At 44.3% G+C, this 23,268-nt stretch overlaps 1 protein-coding gene across 4 annotated transcripts; it reads right to left on the bottom strand.

Moving 5' to 3' along the window:
- Window positions 1–849: 849 nt before the first annotated feature.
- On the bottom strand, window positions 850–8,870 carry LOC109865953 (small VCP/p97-interacting protein-like). 4 transcript variants are annotated; one of them, XR_002251644.2, is made up of 5 exons: window positions 8,374–8,844; window positions 7,945–7,995; window positions 6,574–6,638; window positions 4,303–4,416; window positions 850–2,275 (listed from the first exon to the last, which is right to left on the bottom strand). XR_002251644.2 is itself a non-coding variant. In XM_020454468.2 (4 exons), exons 1-4 carry the CDS (start codon window positions 8,434–8,436, stop codon window positions 2,267–2,269), a joined length of 237 nt encoding a protein of 78 aa, XP_020310057.1. In that variant the 5' UTR covers window positions 8,437–8,870; the 3' UTR covers window positions 850–2,266. The 4 variants fall into 4 exon arrangements, 2 of the variants coding, with proteins under 2 accessions (XP_020310057.1, XP_031657482.1); XM_020454468.2 differs by lacking the exon at window positions 6,574–6,638 and having other exon boundaries at window positions 8,374–8,870; XM_031801622.1 differs by lacking the exon at window positions 850–2,275 and having other exon boundaries at window positions 4,305–4,416; window positions 8,374–8,834.
- Window positions 8,871–23,268: the final 14,398 nt, after the last annotated feature.

Genomic DNA, 23,268 nt, shown 5'->3' with positions numbered 1-23,268 from the left:
AAAAGGTGTTAAACGAATCAATTTTGTTTAACAACTTGTTGGTTACCACATTATTCCATATGTGTTATTTAATAGTTCTGATGTCTTCACTATTATTCTACAATGTAGAAAATAGTCAAAATATAGAAAAACCCTTGAATGAGTAGGTGTTCTAAAACTACTGACAAGTAGTGCACACACACTGTATATTCCAGACTATGACTTTACTCGTTCTGATATTTCTTACATTCTTTCTATTACTTTTTGGTTTATATGTGTAGTACTGCACTTTTGGAGCTAGAAACAAGCATATCTTTTTCATATATATCTGTGTACGTGACAAACTCTGATTTGATTTGTGTGTCCATCATAAAGGGTGGCAGGTAGCCTAGTGGTTAGAGTGTTGGGCCAGTAACCGAAAGGTTGACGGTTTGAATACCCGAGCCGACAAGGTGAATAATCTGTTAATGTGCCCTTGCGCAAGGCACTTAACCCTAATTTGCACCAGGGGTGCTGTACTATGGCTGAAGAAAGAACATTGTGAAACCTGGTGAATAACATCAGTCCTATTACCATGACAACAGACTGCATACCAAGAAAGAACATTGTGAAACCTGGTGAATAACATCAGTCCTATTACCATGACAACAGACTGCATACCAAGAAAGAACATTATGAAACCTGGTGAATAACATCAGTCCTATTACCATGACAACAGACTGCATACCAAGAAAGAACATTGTGACGCCTGTGTATGTTTGGATTAACATCATTCCTGGAACATTGTCATGTCAAAAATATTACTCAACAGGTTGAAATGAAAGGTACTGGGTGTTGTGAGTGGGAAGTCAGGCGCAGGAAAACAGAGAGTTCAATATAGTGCTCCTTTAATGCAACACACGGTGAACCACGGCCACCCCACTAAACACTGGGTGCTCAAAACAACATGCCCCAGACACGGGGAACGAACCAGTCCAGCACTATACACAAACATAAACCAACACGTTCACCAGTCCAGCACTATACACAAACATAAACCAACACGTTCACCAGTCCAGCACTATACACAAACATAAACCAACACGTTCGACAATAACAAACACCAGGGTTACAATAATCAATCCCGCACAGAGAAACGTGCGGGCCGGCTGACTAATAAAGCCCAACTAATTACAACCAACTCAAAACAGGTGCTATCAATAAACACATAAGGAGGGGGAGGAAATAAATCAGTGGCAGCTAGTAGGCCGGTGACGACGACCGCCAAGCACCACCCGAACGGGAAGGGGAACCACCTTCGGTCGGACTCGTGACATGCATAAACACTTTCATCACAACTCAAATTTCTTATCTAAATTAAATAAAGCATTTTCTTCATACTTATATTGCACAGACATATGAAAATTAAACACTAAAGTGAAATGTTAACTGAATAGTGCTGGTGCATGAACTCTAAAACATTCATGTGGTTCATCAGTAGCTATGGGAAATGTAGTTCTTTTCACACTGATCTACAATAGAAAACGTCATGTGGTTCATCAGTAGCTATGGGAAATGTAGTTCTTTTCACACTGATCTACAATAGAAAACGTCATGTGGTTCATCAGTAGCTATGGGAAATGTAGTTCTTTTCACACTGATCTACAATAGAAAACGTCATGTGGTTCATCAGTAGCTATGGGAAATGTAGTTCTTTTCACACTGATCTACAATAGAAAACGTCATTTGAATCATCTAGGCCTATTTTGAACATTAAAGGACTTTGTTGCATAAAATCATTTTAGAAGGAAAATGTACTATACAGTAAATTGTTCACAAGAATGAGAACATTCCTCAGAAGAAGAAAGCACCATGGTGTTAAAGCTGGCCAAGTTGAAATGGCTGAGAGAAAGAAGGAGGAGCGTGAGGAGAGAGGACAAAGAGAGAGTACGCAGCAAGATGCCTGGTACAGTTTATAGATGTAGTGTGAGCATATTTCCTCTGAGTGTGTATATTCTATTCATAGCTATGCCACCCTGTCTGTTCCAAAGCTCCATTGGCTGGCTTGCATATTCTCTTGTATATCTTGGCATTAAGGGAGGCAGTAGAATCTTTATTTTTGTACCAGTGTCGAAGCCTGGCAAACAATCTCCTCTAAAAAAAATAAGCTTGCATTTAAAAATATAGAAAGTGTAGTAGAAGGGCCAACACCCAAAAAAAGCCTTTTCAAGTCAACTGGTACCAACACTCTTCATGTTGTTAGCTGAACCTCTAGATTGAGACTTCCAGGATCTCTCCATGTCCATCTTTAGCCTACCTGCCATTACAAAACAGAAGAAAACATGCTATTAAAGGATTGGAATAGACACAGCTCATCTCCTCAAAGGGGAGAAGCACAAGACAAATAAATGACCTGTTGAGAGAAACAGGAAACATTCCAACAACACGTGGGTGATATGTGACATAAACCAGATCCATTCATGTCGTCGGAGACATTACAAACCCTTTATGTTTCGGGCTGCATCATTTAACTACTCTAACTCAAAACAAATGACCTACAGTGGGGAGAACAAGCATTTGATACACTGCCGATTTTGCAGGTTTTCCTACTTACAAAGCATGTAGAGGTCTGTAATTTGTATCATTGGTACACTTCAACTGTGAGAGAGAGAAACCAAAACTAAAATCCAGAAAATCACATTGTATGATTTTTGAGTAATTAATTAGCATTTTATTGCATGACATAAGTATTTGATCACCTACCAACCAGTAAGAATTCCAGCTCTCACAGACCTGTTAGTTTTTCTTTAAGAAGCCCTCCTGTTCTCACCCCTCACTCATTACCTGTATTAACTGCACCTGTTTGAATTCATTACCTGTATAAAAGACACCTGTCCACACACTCAATCAAACAGACTCCAACCTCTCCACAATGGCCAAGACCAGAGATCTGTGTAAGGACATCAGGCATAAAATTGTAGACCTGCACAAGGCTGGGATGGGCTACAGGACAATAGGCAAGCAGCTTGGCGAGATGGCAACAACTGTTGGCGCAGTTATTAGAAAATGGAAGAAGTTCAAGATGATGGTCAATCACCCTCGGTCTGGGGCTCCATGCAAGATCTCACCTCGTGGGGCATCAATGATCATGAGGAAGGTGAGGTATCAGCCCAGAACTACAAGGCAGGACCTGGTCAATGACCTGAAGCTGGGACCACAGTCTCAAAGAAAACCATTTGTAACACACTACGCCGTCATGGATTAAAATCCTGCAGCGCACGCAAGGTCCTCCTGCTCAAGCCAGCGCATGTCCAGGCCCATCTGAAGTTTGCCAATGACCATCTGGATGATCCAGAGGAGGGATGGAAGAAGGTCATGTGGTCTGATGAGACAAAAATAGAGCTTTTTGGTCTAAACTCCACTCGCCGTGTTTGGAGGAAGAAGAAGGATGAGTACAACCCCAAGAACACCATCCCAACTGTGAAGCATGGAGGTGGAAACATCATTCTTTGGGGATGCTTTTCTGCAAAGGGGACAGGACGACTGCACCGTATTGAGGGGAGGATGGATGGGGCCATGTATTGCGAGATCTTGGCCAACAACCTCTTCCCTCAGTAAGAGCATTGAAGATGGGTTGAGACTGGGTCTTCCAGCATGACAACGACCCGAAACACACAGCCAAAGCAATTAAGGAGTGGCTCCATAAGAAGCATCTCAAGGTCCTGGAGTGGCCTAGCCAGTCTCCAGACCTGAACCCAATAGAACATCTTTGGAGGGAGCTGAAAGTCCGTATTGCCCAGCGACAGCCCCGAAACCTGAAGGATCTGGAGAAGGTCTGTAAAGAGGAGTGGGCCAAAATCCCTGCTGCAGTGTGTGCAAACCTGGTCAAGAACTACAGTATGATCTCTAATTGGCAAACAAAAGGTTTCTGTACCAAATATTAAGTTCTGCTTTTCTGATGTATCAAATACTTATGTCATGCAATAAAATGCAAATTAATTACTTCAAAATCATACACTGTGATTTTCTGGATTTTTGTTTTAGATTCCGCCTCTCACAGTTGAAGTGTACCTATGATAAAAATTACAGACCTCTACATGCTTTGTAAGTAGGAAAACTTGCAAAATCGGCAGTGTATCAAATACTTGTTCTCCCCACTGTATATGATTAATTCATTTTTATTTATTTATATAATATCTATAAGCCAGCAAAGAATACAAGGTTAGGCCATCTTGCCTTTCTCAAAGGTGTGCCGATTCGTTAAGAGACTCACCTCTTGAAGTTGCAGGCAGACTGTGACATGACATAATCTGTGTTCACTGTGTTGAAAATATGAGGACTAACCTTCAGCCCTCCTCCTCCTCCAGGTGGAGATGGTCTCATCTCTTGTTTCTCCATCTCCTTATTCTTTTTATTTCTCTCAACTGCTTGGGGGTTTTTGATGCCCCTGGAGGTTGTCTAAGAGGAGATGGAGAGGTCAGAATGGCAGCTACAGACACACGGCTGTGTCCCCACTGGCACTCTATTCCCTATATAGTGCACTACTTTAGACCAGAGCCCTATAGAACCCTATTCCCTACATAGTGCACTACTTTAGACCAGGGCCCTATAGAACCCTATTCCCTATATAGTGCACTACTTTAGACCATGGCCCATAGACTTGTAACAGTATAGTCAACACTAACGTCTCTCATCATGTGTTCAGTTGAAACAAGTTCATTCATTGTCTTCCGTTCACTTCACTTTATTGATCTTTTCAGAAATGGGTCTCTGATAATTGAGAGCTTTTACAGACAAGAGTTTTACTAGAATACAGGCCTACATGTGCATGTCATTATCTGACTAGAAATATGTTGGACATAATTATATTTGTACGGTTAAATGCTAGATACAGAAGCGTTGCATATCAAAATGAGCTTCCTGAAAGAGGATAGTGCTCGCCATTGGGCAGAGCAGCCAGATGTCAGACTTCCGGAGAGAGGATAGTGCTCGCCATTGGACAGAGCAGCCAGATGTCAGACTTCCTGAGAGAGGATAGTGCTAGCCATTGGACAGAGCAGCAAGATGTCAGACCTCCTGAGAGAGGATAGTGCTCGCCATTGGACAGAGCAGCCAGATGTCAGACTTCCTGAGAGAGGATAGTGCTCGCCATTGGGCAGAGCAGCCAGATGTCAGACTTCCTGAGAGAGGATAGTGCTCGCCATTGGACAGAGCAGCCAGATGTCAGACTTCCTGAGAGAGGATAGTGCTCGCCATTGGACAGAGCAGCAAGATGTCAGACCTCCTGAGAGAGGATAGTGCTCGCCATTGGACAGAGCAGCCAGATGTCAGACTTCCTGAGAGAGGATAGTGCTCGCCATTGGGCAGAGCAGCCAGATGTCAGACCTCCTGAGAGAGGATAGTGCTCGCCATTGGACAGAGCAGCCAGATGTCAGGCTTCCTGAGAGAGGATAGTGCTCGCCATTGGGCAGAGCAGCCAGATGTCAGACTTCCTGAGAGAGGATAGTGCTCGCCATTGGGCAGAGCAGCCAGATGTCAGACTTCCTGAGAGAGGATAGTGCTCGCCATTGGGCAGAGCAGCCAGATGTCAGACTTCCTGAGAGAGGATAGTGCTCGCCATTGGACAGAGCAGACAGATGTCAGACTTTCTGAGACACATTCAGTACAGTTAATGCAGATATATAGCCGTTGCCAGGTCGTCACTAGTTACCACAGCCACAAAGTCATAAACACCACCTACTTCTACAATTTATCTTCTTAAAATATTATTTTAAACCTAACCACACTGCTAACCTTATGCCTTACCTTAAATTGAGACAACCCAAAAAAAAAAAAATTTTGTTTTCATGAATTTGACAATTTTAACAATTTTGACTTTGTGGCTGTGCTATCTAGTGGGAACCCAGTTGCCAGCTGTTTGACACATGCTGGATTATATGGGTCTTCCCATGTGGCAAGAGGCCTGGTCCCAGATCTGTTAGAGGCATTAAGCTCCATTGTTGTGTCAGGGAAAGCATAAGTTATAGCCTGGTCCCAGATCTGTTAGAGGCATTAAGTTCCATTGTTGTGTCAGGGAAAGCATAAGTTATAGCCTGGTCCCAGATCTGTTAGAGGCATAAGCTCCAGTATATAGTGTTGTTGTGTCGGGGAAAGCATAATTTATAGCCTGGTCCCAGATCTGTTAGAGGCATTAAGTTCCAGTATATAGTGTTGTTGTGTCGGGGAAAGCATAAGTTATAGCCTGGTCCCAGATCTGTTAGAGGCATTAGGTTCCAGTATATAGTGTTGTTGTGTCGGGGAAAGCATAAGTTATAGCCTGGTCCCAGATCTGTTAGAGGCATTAAGCTCCAGTATATAGTGTTGTGTCAGGAAAAGCATAAGTTATAGCCTGGTCCCAGATCTGTTTGTGCCATCTTGCCAACTCCTGTGGTCAAAGGAATGACAATAACCATTGGAGCTGGCAAGACAACACAAACAGATTGGGAACTAGGGTAAGGAATGGTTTTAAAAAGTTAAGACAGAATGAGAATGTGTGCAGCGCCAGAAGTGAGAGGTGGGTGGTGGGAGGAAATACCAGCCGAGTCAAGACATTGAGAACATGGTCTTCATACTCACCTCGATGCTTTAGTAGGCCGACATGCTTTATGGGTTGGATACAATTGGCTTTGACTGAAGAATTTCTGTATAACAGTAAAAATACCCACCAGTCTTATGAGGAGCTACTAAACATTATGATTGAAGAGACATTAGTAGCCTTGCAACAAAAGGGTACAAACACCATAAACTGGATTTCTAGATTGGATTTCTTGGTTCAAGGCTCGTTATACAGGCGAACCTTTTCACACTACTGAGCCGAATCAAGCCGAGCTGCAGTGTGCTGACCTGGTTACACGGCACATCTACCGTACAGATGTAGGATCTTAATTTGAGACAGTTTGCTACAGCCCAAACTTAATCACGCAGCAACAGGAAATGTGAATTATGTGTATTATAATTAAATATATATATTTTTTTGTAGGAGTTTTCGTAAGGGAAAAAAATTGAGTCTGAAATTTCACAGTGAAAATTACAAACTTCAGAAGACTTTTTAAATCTCTAAATACACTGCAAGTTTTAAATGTCCTGCATTGCAGGACAGTTCTCCTGCAACAGGGTGATCACATTAAGATCCTACATCTGTAGCTGCTGGAACCGTGCTGGGAAAGGATTGGAGCCAGCACAGTAGGGTTTTCCGGTCAGTTAACACGATAGTGTAAAAAGGATATAGCTAATAAGATCACTGCCTTCTCTCTTCTCCCAGCAGACTCCACTCTGTCTCAGTAAGCTCTTCTATACTATACGAATAACAAGACTTGGAGAGTGGCTGGCTGCTGAGATTAACTAGTAGAGTTGAGATGATAAACCATACCGACCACTTATCACAGGCATTTTGCGGATATTGTTCATTACGATAAGTAGCCTATACTAGAGAAATGTGTTTGAAATGAAATATGACTGATTGTTAATGGAACAATTAATGGCTACAACCATCCAACTAGTAGTAGTTTTTGTTATAAACTTTATCGTTATTGCCTCAATTCAGGCAATTTATCCCAATATGGATTTTTGTCCGTATCGCCCAGCTCTACTGACTGTTCAGTGGTTGTCTACAGTATGCCACTTAGAAGACACCCATCCAAGCTAAATGACTCATGGTACAGTGGTGTACAGGATCCCTGTGGGAACTGAACCCATAACCTCACCACACCTTAATCCAACTGAGCCACACAGGACCACCATGTGTAGGCTATATAGGACTGGTTTCCTGGACACAGATTAATCCTAGTCCTGGACTAAAAAAAGAAATGTTTAACGGTGAATCTCCATGGAAAATGCTTTTCAGTCCTGGACTAGGCTTAATCTGTGTCCGGGAAACCAGCCCTTCGCTGTACCAGTGTAAGCCTACCTTATATGGTTGTCATAACAACTTATCCAAAACAGTCATACCTCTTTCTGTCTCTGCTCAGCTGTCTCTGCCAGCTGACGTCTCCTTGTCTCCTGGGAAGGAAGCAGAACATGATGTTGAGTATAAGGAAAATGAAAAAAATAACGTTAATGAAATGAATGAGAAAAAAAGATATATTAAACGAGAGACCTGAAGAGCAGAGATCTGAATGGAAACGTATAAATCTGATTGTTTTGGTGTTTGTTGGTTATGCTGTTTTATGTTACATTGTTTCATTTTGGAATCCAACTATATGTACAATCTGTTTACGATGTTGACCTGAAACATGGACAATAGTGTGTGTGTGTGTGTGTGTGTGTGTGTGTGTGTGTGTGTGTGTGTGTGTGTGTAAATATATATAAAGTGTAACTCGCTAGTTACCGCCAGCACCAAGCTAATAATGAACCTAGCTACTGTAACTAGTTACTTACTCGATCTGGTGTGGGGGACAAGTCGTTTCCAGATCCACCAAGGCACGGTAAACACGTCCCCATATTTGAGCAAGGAAATCAAAATGTTTACTTTCAGTGTTGAATGTTTGTTGACTAAATTACTTGACTAGATTGAGCTACTTAACGTTAGTTCGCTACATCTAGAAGAACCCAGCAGGCAAAATGGGCTAGTTAAGTTAGTTACTCTTGTGCACATCGACAAAAAGTGTCTACCCACTCTGCTTTTGATAAATCTACGAGCTAACTAACTATAAGCACTTGATATATTTTTTCTCTCCATCTAACCACTTGTTGAAACGACGGGGTCATTTGGAAAAACGTCCACTTGAAAGACAGGGTGGGGTGGGAAGACTTCGCCAATGTAAACACAGAATATGAGCTGTGTTCAAGAACTAATAAGAACTCAGACGGGCTTGTTATTCTTCTATGATATAACGGGGGTCCGCAAACAAACGTTAAAAGGTGTTTGCCACCACCTATTGTGCTGGAGTGTCTGGTCAATCACAACATTAGCTCCACATTTCTAAATCCTCCTACCTAACTCAGTACTTCTGAGAAAAAAGAAAAGCCCCACTAACGTCTAAAAAAAACCTCCCTCATCCCCCTTCCAAACCTCTCCAACCTCAATCCAACACTTCAGTCTTTCCATCTCTTCAACATACTTACAACAATACATGCTCCGTCGTTTCATTGACCATACACTCCAGACACAAACCATTCACATGTTGCCAACCAGATGTAATGATCAGTTCAATGTACAATTTTTTCATTTAACTAGGCAAGTCAGTTAAGAACAAATTCTTATTTACAATGACGGCCTAGGAACAGTGGGTTAACTGCCTTGTTCAGGGGCAGAACAGATTTTTACCTTGTCAGCTCAGGGTTTTGATCTAGCAACCTCTCAGTTACTGGCCCAACACTAGGCTACCTTCCGCCCCCAATGTCCTAGGCGCAGTCGAGCAAACACCACCTCTTCCTTCCTAATCTGACCTTTGAATCTTGGTCCACCAACCTTTCTTGGATGGCATATAAATGCCGGTCTCATCTTTTCTGCCGCACATCTATCAAAATTGCTCTGATCTTACATTTGGCCTCACTTCTACCCAATGGAACATTCAAATAAATTATATCTAGTTTTAAAGCTCTTTTGGCTAACTGGTCTACAATTGAATTCCCAAATGTATTGGGACCCAACAGTATCTCACTACTACACCCAGTCTCTCCATTCTCCATGATAACATGAATTCCTCCAATAGTAGGTCACTCCTATTAGATTGACCAGATGATAAACTATTTAATACAGACAGAGAATATGATCATACTATAATTCTAAACAGGTTGTACGTCCTCCACCCACTGGAGGGCAACTAGGGGGGCAGTTAGTGGTTAAGAGTGTTGGGCCAGTAACCGAATGGTTGCTGGTTTGAATCCTCGAGCCGACTAGGTGGAAAATCTTATGTGCCTTTAACACCAATTTCTCCTGTAAGTTGCTTTGCTAAATGGGGCGGCAGGGTAGCCTAGTGGTTAGAGTGGAGGGACAGCAGGTAGCCTAGTGGTTAGAGTGGAGGGACAGCAGGTAGCCTAATGGTTAGAGTGGAGGGGCGGCAGGTAGCCTAGTGATTAGAGTGGAGGGGCGGCAGGGTAGCCTAGTGATTAGAGTGTTGGACTAGTAACTGGAAGGTTGCAAGTTCAAACACCTGAGCTGATTTTTTTTTTTTTATAAAAAAATGAAATGACTCAAATGTAAATGTACTGAATCGCCAACAGCTCAACTGAGTATACTGACAGATCATCTGTCTTCTGCACATTAAATTCAGGAATGTAAATGTGCACCACTATCTGGGTCCTTGGATCCATCTGTGAAAAGTGGTAAAAATGTATTAAAAAACCTTCTACCAATGTAATTGTCAACCACTATAAATCACTGACTTCTGACCAATCTTTCCTTTTTGTCTACCAAGGTTAGATCAACAACAGGATCTGGGGAGTAACCATGGAGGAACAGACCTTAATCACCACGGAAGGGCCAACCTCCAACCTTCAACCACTCTCATCAGCAGGTTTTTCCAACTGTCCTACCAAAACAACTGCCTGGTCTACTTGTATATTCCCAACAGTTATCGAGAACAGTAGCAGTGAGATGCTCAACTTTACAGCCTTTCAGCCTAACCCAATAAAATAATGACTTCTTTTTTTTACGCCATATATCCAAAGGCATCTCACCACTCGGACAGGCTGCACACAACACTTAGGTATACAGAACGACTGCATAGTGTGTTCTGAATGTATTTGTAAACCGTTTTGCAGCTTTGCGATCTGAAACACAACCCCTTTGCAGTCTGCCATGTGCGATCGAAGCTGCCGCGCGGTGACCACGAGTCACCAGTTTGCCGTCAGCAACACAAAAAAAAGTACTTCCGCAGTACGGAAGTTAAGAAACCTTCAAAATAAAAGTCCCCGACGTAATATTAGAAAAAAATTGTGAATAACTTGTATTTATTCATGATATATGAACAACTATTGTCTAAACATTAACAATGATTCATATTTGTTCATATTTAAGTTGCATTTGCATAACATTTGGTTTTTAAAATATGTTCTAAGGTCAAATAAATGTCCCCAATATTTTCCCACATGTAGTTATATTTTTTTTACATCATTTTAACATTATGCACTATTCAAAGCTGCAAAAAAAATATTAGTTCACACATAGCGTCATACCGCCGGCTTTTATTTTGAAGGCAGAATTCTGCGCGTCTTTGCAGGTGTTGTGAGATCTGATAATCTGTGTCGAACTGCAAAAAGAAGTCTTGGAACACCATCGCTTTCATGCAGTTGGGATGGGTGTCCAGCAAATAGAATATTATTGATTTCATTATCATAGCCAAAAAAAAACGACTCCACTGTCCGTTTAAAAAAAAAAAATGTTATCATAGGAAATGTAAACAAATAATGGCTAGTTTCCATAGGTTCTCTCATGGAACGTCATCCCTTTGCTGCATGATTTGGGATTTAAGAGAGCATAGGAGGGGCAAAATCAATACAAAAGGACATGTATAATGACAAAATATACACTCTTCTGTACTACTGTCGCCTACATGTTATTTACAAAAGTATATCGTGGACAAGATCATTTCAGATGGATAGACTTCACAGCTATGCATCTTTGTGTGTGTGATCCATTGACATGTACATGTAAATCAAGAGATCTGTACAGACTTGTATAGTATATGTAAATATTCCTGTAAATTAGATGATTTGAAATATAGCCTATGATCACATTTTGTCATCCTTGATTAGCCCTGTTCAGTTAAGTAGGCTAGCATTTTCTCCACAGATTTCACCACTTCACCAATCAATAATCAATAGGCGTTTTATTATGTAATGCTGTCAGACCCATAACCAATCGAGTTTCAAACCCCACCCATGAATACCGCTATGCTGAACATGTCAAAGGCCAGTGCGTCAATGTCCTCCGTTTCGGGGAACCATATTTAATATCATGTGTATCAGTTAGCCTAATGGCTTAATTTCTCCGAGGTTAGGCTACCGGAATTGCGTCATGAATATTCAAATTCAGTTTCATTCAGTGGATTCCGGACTCGAACTCTTCTCAACGCCGACAGGTAAGGCTACCACCAACTTCACTTTTAAAATACTTTCTTTTTGGAATAATTATAAAGGGGTTATCTTCCGTTCATTGGCACGGGGATAGCCTTTTTTGTCTGACTTAAGTTTTCCTAAAAAAGCGAAGCGAGTCTCGTGTTGACTACCGTTTCCATTTCTCATGAATTAGATTTCAACCACTATAATTTCGATGATCATACATTATTCCGGAGGCACAATGGAGCGCCGTGCTATGAAATTTGAATTTTACGCACTAGCCTAATAATATACAGTACCTGTCAAAAGTTTGGACACACCTACTCATTCATGGGTTTCTCTTTTTTTTTAAACTATTTTCTACGTTGTAGAATCATTTTGAAGACTTGAAATACCACAGATGGAATCATGTAGTAACCCAAAAATTGTTAAACCCATCAAAATATATTTGAGATTCTTCTAAATTGCCACCCTTTGCCTTGATGACAGCTTTGCACACTCAGCATTCTCTTAACCAGCTTCACGAGGGAGTCACCTGGAATGCATTCCAATTAACAGGTGTGCCTTCTTAAAAGTTAATTTGTGGAATTTATTGCCTTCTTAATGTGTTTGAGCCAATCAGTTGTGTTGTGACAAGGTAGGGATGGTATACAGAAGATATCCCTATTTGGTAAAATACCAAGTCCATATTATGGCAAGAAAAAAGAGAGTCCATCATTACTTTAAGACATGAAGGTCAGTCAATACTGAACATTTCAGGAACTTTCAAAGTTCCAGTTGCAAACACCATCAAGCGCTATGATGAAACTGTCTCTCATGAGGTCCGCCACAGGAAAGGAAGACTCAGAGTTACCTCTGCTGTAGAGAATAATTTCTTTAGAGTTAACTGCACCTCAGAAATTGCAGGTCAAATAAATGTTTCACAGAGTTCAAGTAACAGACACATCTCAACATCAACTGTTCAGAGGAGACTGTGTGAATCAGGCCTTCGTGGTCAAATTGCTGCAAAGAAACCACTACTACAGGACACCAATAAGAAGACTTGATTGGGCCAAGAAACACGAGCAATGGACATTAGATCAGTGGAATTCTGTCGTTTGGTGAATCCAAATTTGAGATTTTTGGTCCCAAACAACAATGTATTTTTTTGTGAGGCGCATAGTAGGTGTGCGGATGATCTCTGCATGTGTAGCGATACGCCCATCCCATCTGGTTTACGCTTAGTGGGACTATCATTTGTTTTTCAACAGGACAATGACCCAACACTCTAGACTGTGTAAGTGTAACAGTTCCGTAACTACAGACGCTGGGAGATGGGATGCAAGTACAGGGTTCAGATAATAATAAATAATAGACAAGAAACATGTGGACAAGAGAAACAAAAACAACATCAATGGAGACATGGGAATGAAACTGAGGAAGTGACAGTGATGGAGTCCAATGAAGTGCTGGTAACCTGGTGACCTCGAGCGAGGGGGAGCAGACGTGACAGTAATGGATATTTGACCAAGAAGGAGAGTGATGGAGTGCTGCATCAGATGATCTGGCCTCCACAACCACCCGACCTCAACCCAATTGAGATGGTTTGGGATGAGTTGGAACGCAGTGTGAAGGAAAAGCAGCCAACAAGTGCTCAGCATATGTGGGAACTCCTTCAAGGCTGTTGGAAAAGCATTTCAGGTGAAGCTGGTTGAGAGAATGCAAAGAGTGTACAAAACTGTCATCAAGGCAAAGGGTGGCTACTTTGATTTGTTTAACACTTTTCTGGTTACCACATGATTCCATATGTGTTATTTCATAGTTTTGATGTCTTCAATATTATTCTACAATGTAGAAAAATAGTAAAAAATTAAGAAAAACCCTGGAATGTGTAGGTGTGTCCAAACGTTTGACTGGTAGTGTACATGCATGTCAATCTATTTCCAATAATAAAAATATATATAATTTGCACTTTATTTGACCATGCAAACAGTAATTGGGAAATTGTTTAGACTACATATTTTCCCCTTTATTTATCCCCTTAAATATATTCATATGCACTACACTACACAAAACGCTGGTTTGTTTGGATGACTGGTGGTTGCAGGCGTTGGGTGTAGAGAAATGCTATTTCTTATGTAGGTGACCAGATTATTGTTAAGGGGGGGGGCTACCACTTAGAATTGAGCCTGTGGGGTCCCCTACAGGGTAGCTCCCGCATTACACTAATGGCCAAAACCAGCGCACACACACATGATCTCCTTTGTCTCTTAACATTGTGTGTCCGAAGAGGATTCTACGATGACGGACAGACTACTGAGCCAATGGCGGAAGACTACAGACTACACCCCAGCTGAACCAATCCAAAGATCCGATCTTCCAGAATCAACCTACTTTCTTTCCTATATAATAGTGGTGTACTGATTGTAACGGTCTCTTCTTCGTCTGCGCTTCCGTACGAACCAGCGGGAGAGCCGTAATTATGCTGTTCTAGATATCTTCACTCTGAATAAACTGTAGCTTGTCATACAATTTACCACCTTGTCTGAATCGATCCTTGACCGACTCGTCCGTCTACATATCCATTTCTAACAGAAATGGTAGCAGAGGATGGTTTACTAACGATCCAGTCGAAGAGAGTTGATTTGGGTGTGGAGAAGGCGAGTTGGGGAAAGGACGATTCATTAAATAAATAAGAAAGACGGGTGAAGACTTTCGGGGGAGGGCAACAATTCTGCTCAACTCGGAAAACTGATTTCAAGGTGCACCATAAAAAAAATAAGGTAAGCAAAAGCCTGTTAAATCAAACTTTGCATATTGTCGAATAGTCTGTCCAAATTTTATCAGTTTTTCCGAGTAAGTATGAATTCTTGTGTAAATTTATAATTTGCTGACGAGTCGAAATAACAGTGTACGTGAACATATGTAGTAACGAACCGGCGACGGCCGGTGTGATTTAAATCATTGATGAGATATCAGTAAGGGGATAGCTAATTACTATTCATTAAATCTGGCGCCGAGGGGACAAATTGTAATTTTGGGACCCGTGACCCGGTCAGCACAGTCTGCTAGCTTTCAATGATGAGTGATCACTGTTTTGTCTTTGATAGTTCCGATAGGGGTCGGGAATAGAGATCAGTAGGGGATAGCTAATTACTATTCATTAATTCTGCAGCCGAGGGGACAAATTGTAATTTTGGGACCCGTGACCCGGTGTGGTTCAGTCTGATAGAGATTCACCGATAGGGGTCGGACATGTGTAATAATTCTGATAGGGGTCAGCTCGATAGGGATCAGGAATAGAGATCAGTAGGGGATAGCTAATTACTATTCTTCAAATCTGGCGCCGATGGGGATAAGTTGTAATTTTATCCTGTGGTCCGGTACGGCTCAGTCTGATAGAAATTCACTGATAAGGATCGGCTTTCAGGGGTCAGAGATATAACGTGCTGTTTTGTCTTGTTTTGTCTATGTGTAACTGTTTATGTTATGTTATGTTAAAATGCAATGTGGTTGTAATTGTTTCCATTAAGATTGTTGGTGGTTAGATAGAGGGAGAGAGAGAGAATTATAATAAGGGATATTGGATAAATCCGAAACTTCTATATTGTACCCATGTACCCATGTTAATAGGTACATGTATAAATGTATAATCAGGAATGAAATGACTGATGTATAATTGAAATAATATCTGAATATAATATGTAAATATTGAGACTAAATAGTCGAATAGATCCCTTGGTTGTGCGCTCCACAAATGCTATACCAGCCCATGCGTTTTTTCTCAACCTGAATATACGAAGGGGAAGCTCTGAGATAAGGCAGAGCACGAGCAATAGTGTCTCTTCGAATACCTCGTGGGCATTAATCAACGTCGGGCGAAGTATATGCTAACTATATTCAGATAGAAGGAGAGAATTTCGATTAAAACTACGATTAAATTCCGATTGAATTAAATTAAATTACGTTTAAAGCAAATTCACAATGGCGAACCCCAATACTCCAAAGCTGAGGTTTAATGAGTTCCTAGAACAAAAAATTGAAAATAGATCAGGGGGACAGGAACAATGGAAGCCTATAAAGAAAGTTTGGGAGGGATTGAAGTTAAAATGGACACAAGCAGGTTATCTAGGGGGGGGGCCGCCAACAGGGGCCCAGCTGAAAACGATGGAATGTGAGTTGAGAGGGACGTTACAGGAGGCCAGAGACAAGGAAGTAGAAAATAACAAAAGTCACGTATTTAAGAAAAAAGGGACTAAACAGAGAGAAAGGGCAGAAGTGGAACTGAAGATAGGAACTTGGGCCATCGAAGAGGCGCTAAAAGCACAACTGAATAAAAAAACGGAAATGATGGGGGTGGCCACTCCCTCACAAGGGGAAGACGAGCAGACGGACCACCACCAGGAGATGGCGCCAAATCCATTTCCCTCTGCCCCGCCAACACATGTGCCCTCAACGACCCAACCCCTTTACCCAGTCCTCTCAAATTTGCCTCCACCTTATACTGATAAGGGGAAAAGGGCCGGGCACGCGTCAACACAGGCCCCTGTGTTCCTTGTAAAAGAAGGAGTACTCCAAGGGGATACGTTGATCACAGGGGGCCACCTGGAGTGTGAAGAATTAAAGCCTGGCCCACAGGGATGCTCCACACCAGGGGGTGCACAAAAGTGCACACCAGGGCCATCTGACATGCATGCCCCTCGAACTATGCAAGAACAGCTCCGCCCCAGTGGCCACACGAGGAATCCGTTCATAAATGGAGCAGGGGGCAACGGGAGCAGCCTGAAGTCAGAGGGGAGAGGAACCCCCACCTTCTGCACATCCAGTGTGTACAGAGAACATAGAGGGGAACCTAGGAGCGATATTAGTAAGGAGTATTTCACAAGTGGCCGCCGACAAGAAGAAAATTTAATGTCTTTCAGCGAACCGGAAGAACAGGAAGGAGAGGATATGGAACCACAAGAGGAGACAGAGGAGGACGTTCCCCTCACGGCTGCAGGTGTATGGGAGGCAGAAAGCCAACTGAAACTCATGGAAGAAGTCGCAGAAGAATCGGGTGAAATAATCCTGATACAAGGAGTTTTTAAGGGAAAATCAACCCCCGTTGAAACGGCAGTAAGACGGTCGAGGCGCATCATAGCCAGACAAAGGAAAGGAGGAGAAGAAGAAGCCCAAAGACAACATGGGCCGTATCAAATGCCACTCAGGATGGACGAAACAACCCACCGAGAGGAATACGTTGCCTGGAAGATGCACGATTTAACGGCCCTGATGGAACAGCTCCCGAGCTTACATGGGGGTGCCTCAGCCTGGCTGCTTCAGCTTCAGTCCCTAACTTCCGGGGTCCGGCTTGCCTTGGGGGACATGAAGGCCTTATTGGCTAGGTCAACCGACTACACGACCATGAATGCCCTAATAAACACAGCAGGACTGGGAAAATTGGGGTCAGCAACAGAACCTGAGAAATACAGAGTATCACTGTGGAATGAGCTCAGAAGGGCATATCCCACCGAAAAAAATTATGCAACCCTTACCTCTTTTGCCATGAAAGACGGGGAGCAGGCAGCTCAATACCTAGATAGGGCCAAGACCACCTGGAGGTCAGTCCACATTGAACCCCATGACCAGAGCGGAACCACTCTCAGCATGTGGAAGGAGATGGTGGTGAATGGGACACCCATAGAAGTCAAAACCAAGCTTAGGGCCACAGTGGGGCTGATGGCCTTGCCCACTGCCCAATTCAACTCCCATGTCCACCATCACATCTCTCAATACAACAAAGACAAAGGCACGGCTGATTCACAAGTTCAGTCGCTGCAACTCCAACTGCTCAAATTACAATTGAATGAGGCCCAAAAGACTGCAAAGCCAAAAAAGCAAATGGTGGCGGAGGAACCCACTGATATAGCCAAGATTGTGACTCAGACCATTAACCAGATGTTGGTGGCCGTTCCAGCACCACCGACCCCCGCACAGGCACCGGTTGTATACGCCGCCCCTCCAAATCCAGGAGCCAACTACGGATATGAGGGTTACACCCAACCTGGATTTTCTAACCCATCTGGACAGACATGGGGGGGACCGCCGCAAGCGAGAAGAAATTGCTACAATTGCTACCAAGAAGGGCATTATGCAAGGATCTGCCCTGCTCCCCTCTCACAGCAACGCCAGTCATACTTGGCCTCCAGAGGGAGGAGAGGTGGACAACGGGGAAGAGGGGCCCCAAGGTACCCAGCCCCTGCCCAGGGATATCCACCAGCCCCTGCCCAGGGATATCCACCAGCCCCTGCCCAGGGATATCCACCAGCCCCTGCCCAGGGATATCCACCAGCCCCTACCCAGGGATATCAACCAGCATACAACCCAGCGCCCCCTACCGGTCCCACCTTCCAGGGGATGTCCGAGGGATACCCCCCATGGGAATGAGGCTGCCCACCACCACCAGTTGGGTTAGATGGCCAACAATTCTCTGTCCACACGGAACCCACTATTACATGTGAAGTACAAGGGGTCACCCACAGGTTCCTTGTGGACACTGGATGTACATATTCCGCCATCAATTCTAATCAACCCCTCTCTTCAGACAAGGTAAAGGTGGTGGGGGTTTCAGGAAATCCTGAAGATCAATACAAAACTACTCCACTATTGTTCCAGTGGGGCCCTTCCAGTTTGAAACACCAATTCCTATATTGTCCAAATTGCCCAATCAACCTACTAGGTCGAGACCTACTCTGTAAGTTAGGATGCGCAATATACCTAACTGAGTCAGGTGTGGAGGTCGCGCTCGATCCACCGCCAAGGGCCCGAATCCTGATGCTCCCAATTCTGCCCGCACCTGCTCTATCCACCACACAGGAGGTTTACTGGCTCAAATGCCTACCATCTGGACCTGGAACTCCTGCCATCCAATTTCAATTCAACCAATGGAGGAAGCTAATATATACCTTCCATCCCTATAAGACACCACAGGCTGAGTTGCACTGCACTCTCAACGTCACTGACGAAGAAGACACGCCGTACACACAAGATTGGGATGAAAACATGATGCATCTTACCCCAAACATACGCTGCCTTACCATCGTGTGCGGCCCTGAGGGGGTGGCAGCCCCAGTCATACTCCCACACCATATTAAACCTTGGTATCAACTGGGACCCGACTCTGCTCCACACGTGACCCTCGCAGTAGGGAATGGACATGAGGCCCGAAGTCTGGGTCAAATGATAAAGAGGGCCTCGAAACTCACTTGGGAAGAGACTAGTGCACCAGGCCTGTTGAAGGCAACCACCGAAGAGATGTGGCGTCTGACTATGGTGGACACTGAAGAACAGTGCCAGCCTGAGCGCCTCACTCTCCCCAGGCATCACGGGAAACCATATTCTGATCACCCCTCCTCCCCTGCTGTCTTGGACTCCATAGACAAGGCAATATGGACAACCACACCATTTGACGTGGGAAAGTTACAGGTCCAACCAGTGTGCATTACCCTAACCAATCCGGCGCAAGTACCAATATTTCGAACCCAATATCGACTGAAGCAAGAACAGATAGAGGGGATAAGACCCACTATCGAAGGCCTACTGGAAGCTGGGTGCATATACAGGACTAAATCACACTGGAACACCCCCATACTTCCAGTTCCGAAGGCAGGAGGAGAAACATACCGGATGGTGCAGGATTTCCGGGCTGTAAATGAAGTTACCACACCCATCGATCTCCCTGTTCCAGACCCACACATTATACTGAGCAACCTGTCACCCAAACATCGGTATTTCACCGTAGTGGACTTGGCCAATGCCTTTTTCAGCATCCCATTGGATGAGGCTTCCCAGCCACTTTTTGCCTTTACCTACGAGAATCAGCAATTTACCTATTCCGTACTTCCCCAAGGTTACACTTCTTCCCCGGGAATCTTCAATTATATTCTGAAGACTCACCTGGCAGAACTGAAAATCCCAGAAGGAGTGATACTCATACAATACGTAGACGACCTGTTGCTGGGGGCTCCCACCTCAGACCTTTGTCTAGAAATGACTAAAACCCTGTTGGACTTTCTGGCAGTCAAAGGCTACAAAGTCAAGATGTCAAAAGTCCAATCATGCAGACGAACCGTCCTGTTCCTGGGAAGGGAAATCTCAAGCGAGGGGGCCGGACTCTCAAAATCACACCGAGACTCAATCCTACATCATCCCAGGCCCATTACTGTTTCAGGAATGCTCTCTTTCCTGGGGTTGACGGGATACAGCCGTACTCACATCCCAGACTATACTGAAAGAACTGAACCTCTGAGAGAAATTGTTCGAGAAGCTGGCCCAAGAAACCTACAGGCCCCACTTATATGGACTCCTGAGGCTTCAACGGCGTTTGGGCTCCTGAAGACTGACCTGTCTGTGGCTGCTGCTCTCACGGCACCAGACTACGGTAAAACATTTCACCTGGATGTTTCTGAAAAGGAAGGCTTTGCATCCGCCGTCCTTTTTCAGAAACATGAGGGGGAGAGAAGAGTACTCATGTACCACTCTTCAAAACTTGACCACATTGAAACCGGACAGACCGCCTGTTCCAGATACGTTGCGGCGGTAGCCAAGGCGATTGAGAAGACAGCCCATCTGGTAATGTGCCACAAGATGCAAATACACACCCACCACGGGGTGGCAGCATACCTCATCAGCAAAGAATTTACCTTCAGTGCGGACAGAAAAAACAAAATCCAGAACAAATGCACCCAGTCACACATCACTTTTGTGAACACCGACAAGAACATGGCAGATGCACTCACCGCAGAAGATGGCCTAGCACACTCCTGCCAAGAGAGGGCAGCACAAGAGCTCAAACTGAGACCAGACCTGGAAAATGAACCACTGATATCTCCAGACCTATGGTTGTACACAGACGGATGTTGCTACAAGGGAGACACAGGAAATGTAGCTGCCTATGCGGTCGTACAGCAGCTGCATGACAAAACACATGTCACGTTGGAATCAGGAATTATCCCCCAGCCAGCATCAGCACAACTTGCGGAAATTGTGGCTTTGACTCAAGCTCTAGAGAAAGCTGAAGGAAAAACCGTCAACATTTACACGGACTCGGCATACGCACACGGAGCAGTGCACATAGATGGACCACAATGGGTTAGGCGCAACTTTACCACCACAGGTAACCTACCCATCAAGCACCGAGCCCAAATGGAACGTTTGATGCATGCCGTGTCCTTACCAAAGACAGTGGCCATAATGAAATGCCGAGGCCACCAAAGACTGACCAACAGAATCAATCAAGGAAATGATGCCGCAGACCTGGCAGCCAAGGCCGCAGGAGGATACAGCCCCCGACAGATGGTGCTCGGGATAGAACCGGCAAGGACTGAATTGACAAGCCAACACATACTAGAACTACAGGAAGAGGCAGGCCCTTACGAACATTCGGTTTGGACACAGAAGGGAGGCTCTAAGGGACCAGATGGAATATGGAGATGCCATGATGGCCGACTGGTGGCTCCGGCTAACCTCTGTCCAGAACTGATAAGGGAAGCCCATGGACCCACTCATGAAGGGAAACTCAGAACTTTACAGAAGGTTTCATACATATGGTGGCACCCCCACATGAAGGACATGACAGATTTATTCTGTGACGAATGCAACATATGTGGAAGCCACAATCCAAAGAAGCCCTACCAAACCCCGATGGGGGCCTACCCGGTGCCAAACGCATGTTTCCAAGACATCAGTATAGACTACACAGACATGGGAGAAGACAATGTAAAGAACGGGAAGCGATATTTGCTAGTAATGGTAGATAGATTCTCTAGATGGGTAGAAGCAATTCCAACAGCTAAGGAGGATGGGTTAACGGTCATTAAGTGGCTACAGACAGAACTCATACCTAGATATGGGGTCCCCAGACATATCCGAAGCGACAATGGGTCCCACTTCGCAAACAAACAACTGAGACAGGTGGAGGAAAGGTTCGGCATTATACACAAGTTTGGATCCGTGTATAAGCCGCAGGCCCAAGGCCTTGTGGAGCGCTGCAACCAATCTCTTAAGTGTAAGATAGCCAAAGTGTGTGCTGGTACAAAACTGACATGGGTGGAGGCCCTGCCACTGGCGTTGATGGCCATGAGGTCATCACCTGGGGCAGGGACTCATCTCTCACCCCACGAAATAATGACAGGAAGAGTAATGCCAGGTCCACCAAGAGAGGGAGGTCATATGCCCCCTCTTGATGTACACCAGATAGGTATGACTGACTATGTAAGAAAATTGACGGAACTGTCCGCAGCTCTTTCCAAACAGATACACAAAGTCCATGAGGGGAAGCTGACGGGAGATCCGGAGCAACTGAGGGTAAAGGTCGGCGATTGGGTAAGGATCAAAGTCCACAAAAGAAAGTGGGCGGATCCCAGGTGGACTGGACCGTACGAAGTGAAGGAGGTTACTTCACACTCAGTCCAGGTCAAAGGTAAATCGGGCGCACCTTGGCACCACTTGACTCATTGTACACCAGCACCGACTCCTTCAAGAACGCTGACTGAAGTCAGGGTCGATTTGAGCGACCTAAATTTGATTACAACCACAGAACCCTTAGTTGGTGAGGATGTGGGAGCAGCTCCCCAGCACACCAACTAACAGGTCGTCCAGAGATAGGGGCTATCCCTGGACGAGATTGGGGATATCCGGCCCCGTGTTTGTTATTTTTATTGTAGTCACAGGAGTTTCCATGGGGATTCTCCTGTGTGTATTAGAGCATCATACACCTACATCACAAGCAGATATAGGACCCTTTAATGGGTCATCCAACCTGACCACATCCATGGCACATATAGAACTGACTAATCATTTGTGCAAAAGGCATTCCACCACCCCTGACACTGATTGTAAGGCCAACGACATACGGAGCACGACCGTTTGCGTCCCCGCAAATGCAACTAATATCATTAACATCCCTTGGGGGACTTTAGGGTACTCTAGGATAAAGGGGAGGGAACAGGCGGGGACCAGTGCACTCTGGTTTGCCGGACACGTCTGGTATATGAGAGCTGGTATCCAGAGCAGATGTGTGGTGGTGGTGTGGTAGCACGGTCCTGTTTGATAAGTTACCCTCCAACAGTACTGGACGCTGTGCACTTGTTACTCTCTTGTTGCCTGTTTCTATCTACCCTATAGGAGCCGAGGACCTTGTTCTGCGGACCCAGGGAGTAAATCCCGGATATAGGGGACGTTCAAGGAGAGACACCACCCCATCTAGTGGAGACCCCTCCTACATAGACGCTATCGGAGTCCCTAGGGGAGTGC

Source organism: Oncorhynchus kisutch, linkage group LG22 (genome assembly GCF_002021735.2).
Source record: "Oncorhynchus kisutch isolate 150728-3 linkage group LG22, Okis_V2, whole genome shotgun sequence".
Lineage (NCBI taxonomy): Eukaryota > Metazoa > Chordata > Actinopteri > Salmoniformes > Salmonidae > Oncorhynchus > Oncorhynchus kisutch.
The sequence above is the reverse complement of the archived record's forward strand: the minus strand, read 5'-3'. Positions and strand labels throughout refer to the sequence as shown.

Bases quoted from the DNA above. Each gene is read 5' to 3' on its own strand.
- LOC109865953 (XM_031801622.1), bottom strand. From the start codon at position 8,436: ATGGGGACGTGTTTACCGTGCCTTGGTGGATCTGGAAACGACTTGTCC. The intron at 7,996-8,373 runs GTAAGTAACTAG...CTTCCTTCCCAG, and splicing joins TGTCCCCCACACCAGATCGA to GAGACAAGGAGACGTCAGCT. The intron at 4,417-6,573 runs GTGAGTATGAAG...ATCTCCTCTTAG, and splicing joins CGGCCTACTAAAGCATCGAG to ACAACCTCCAGGGGCATCAA.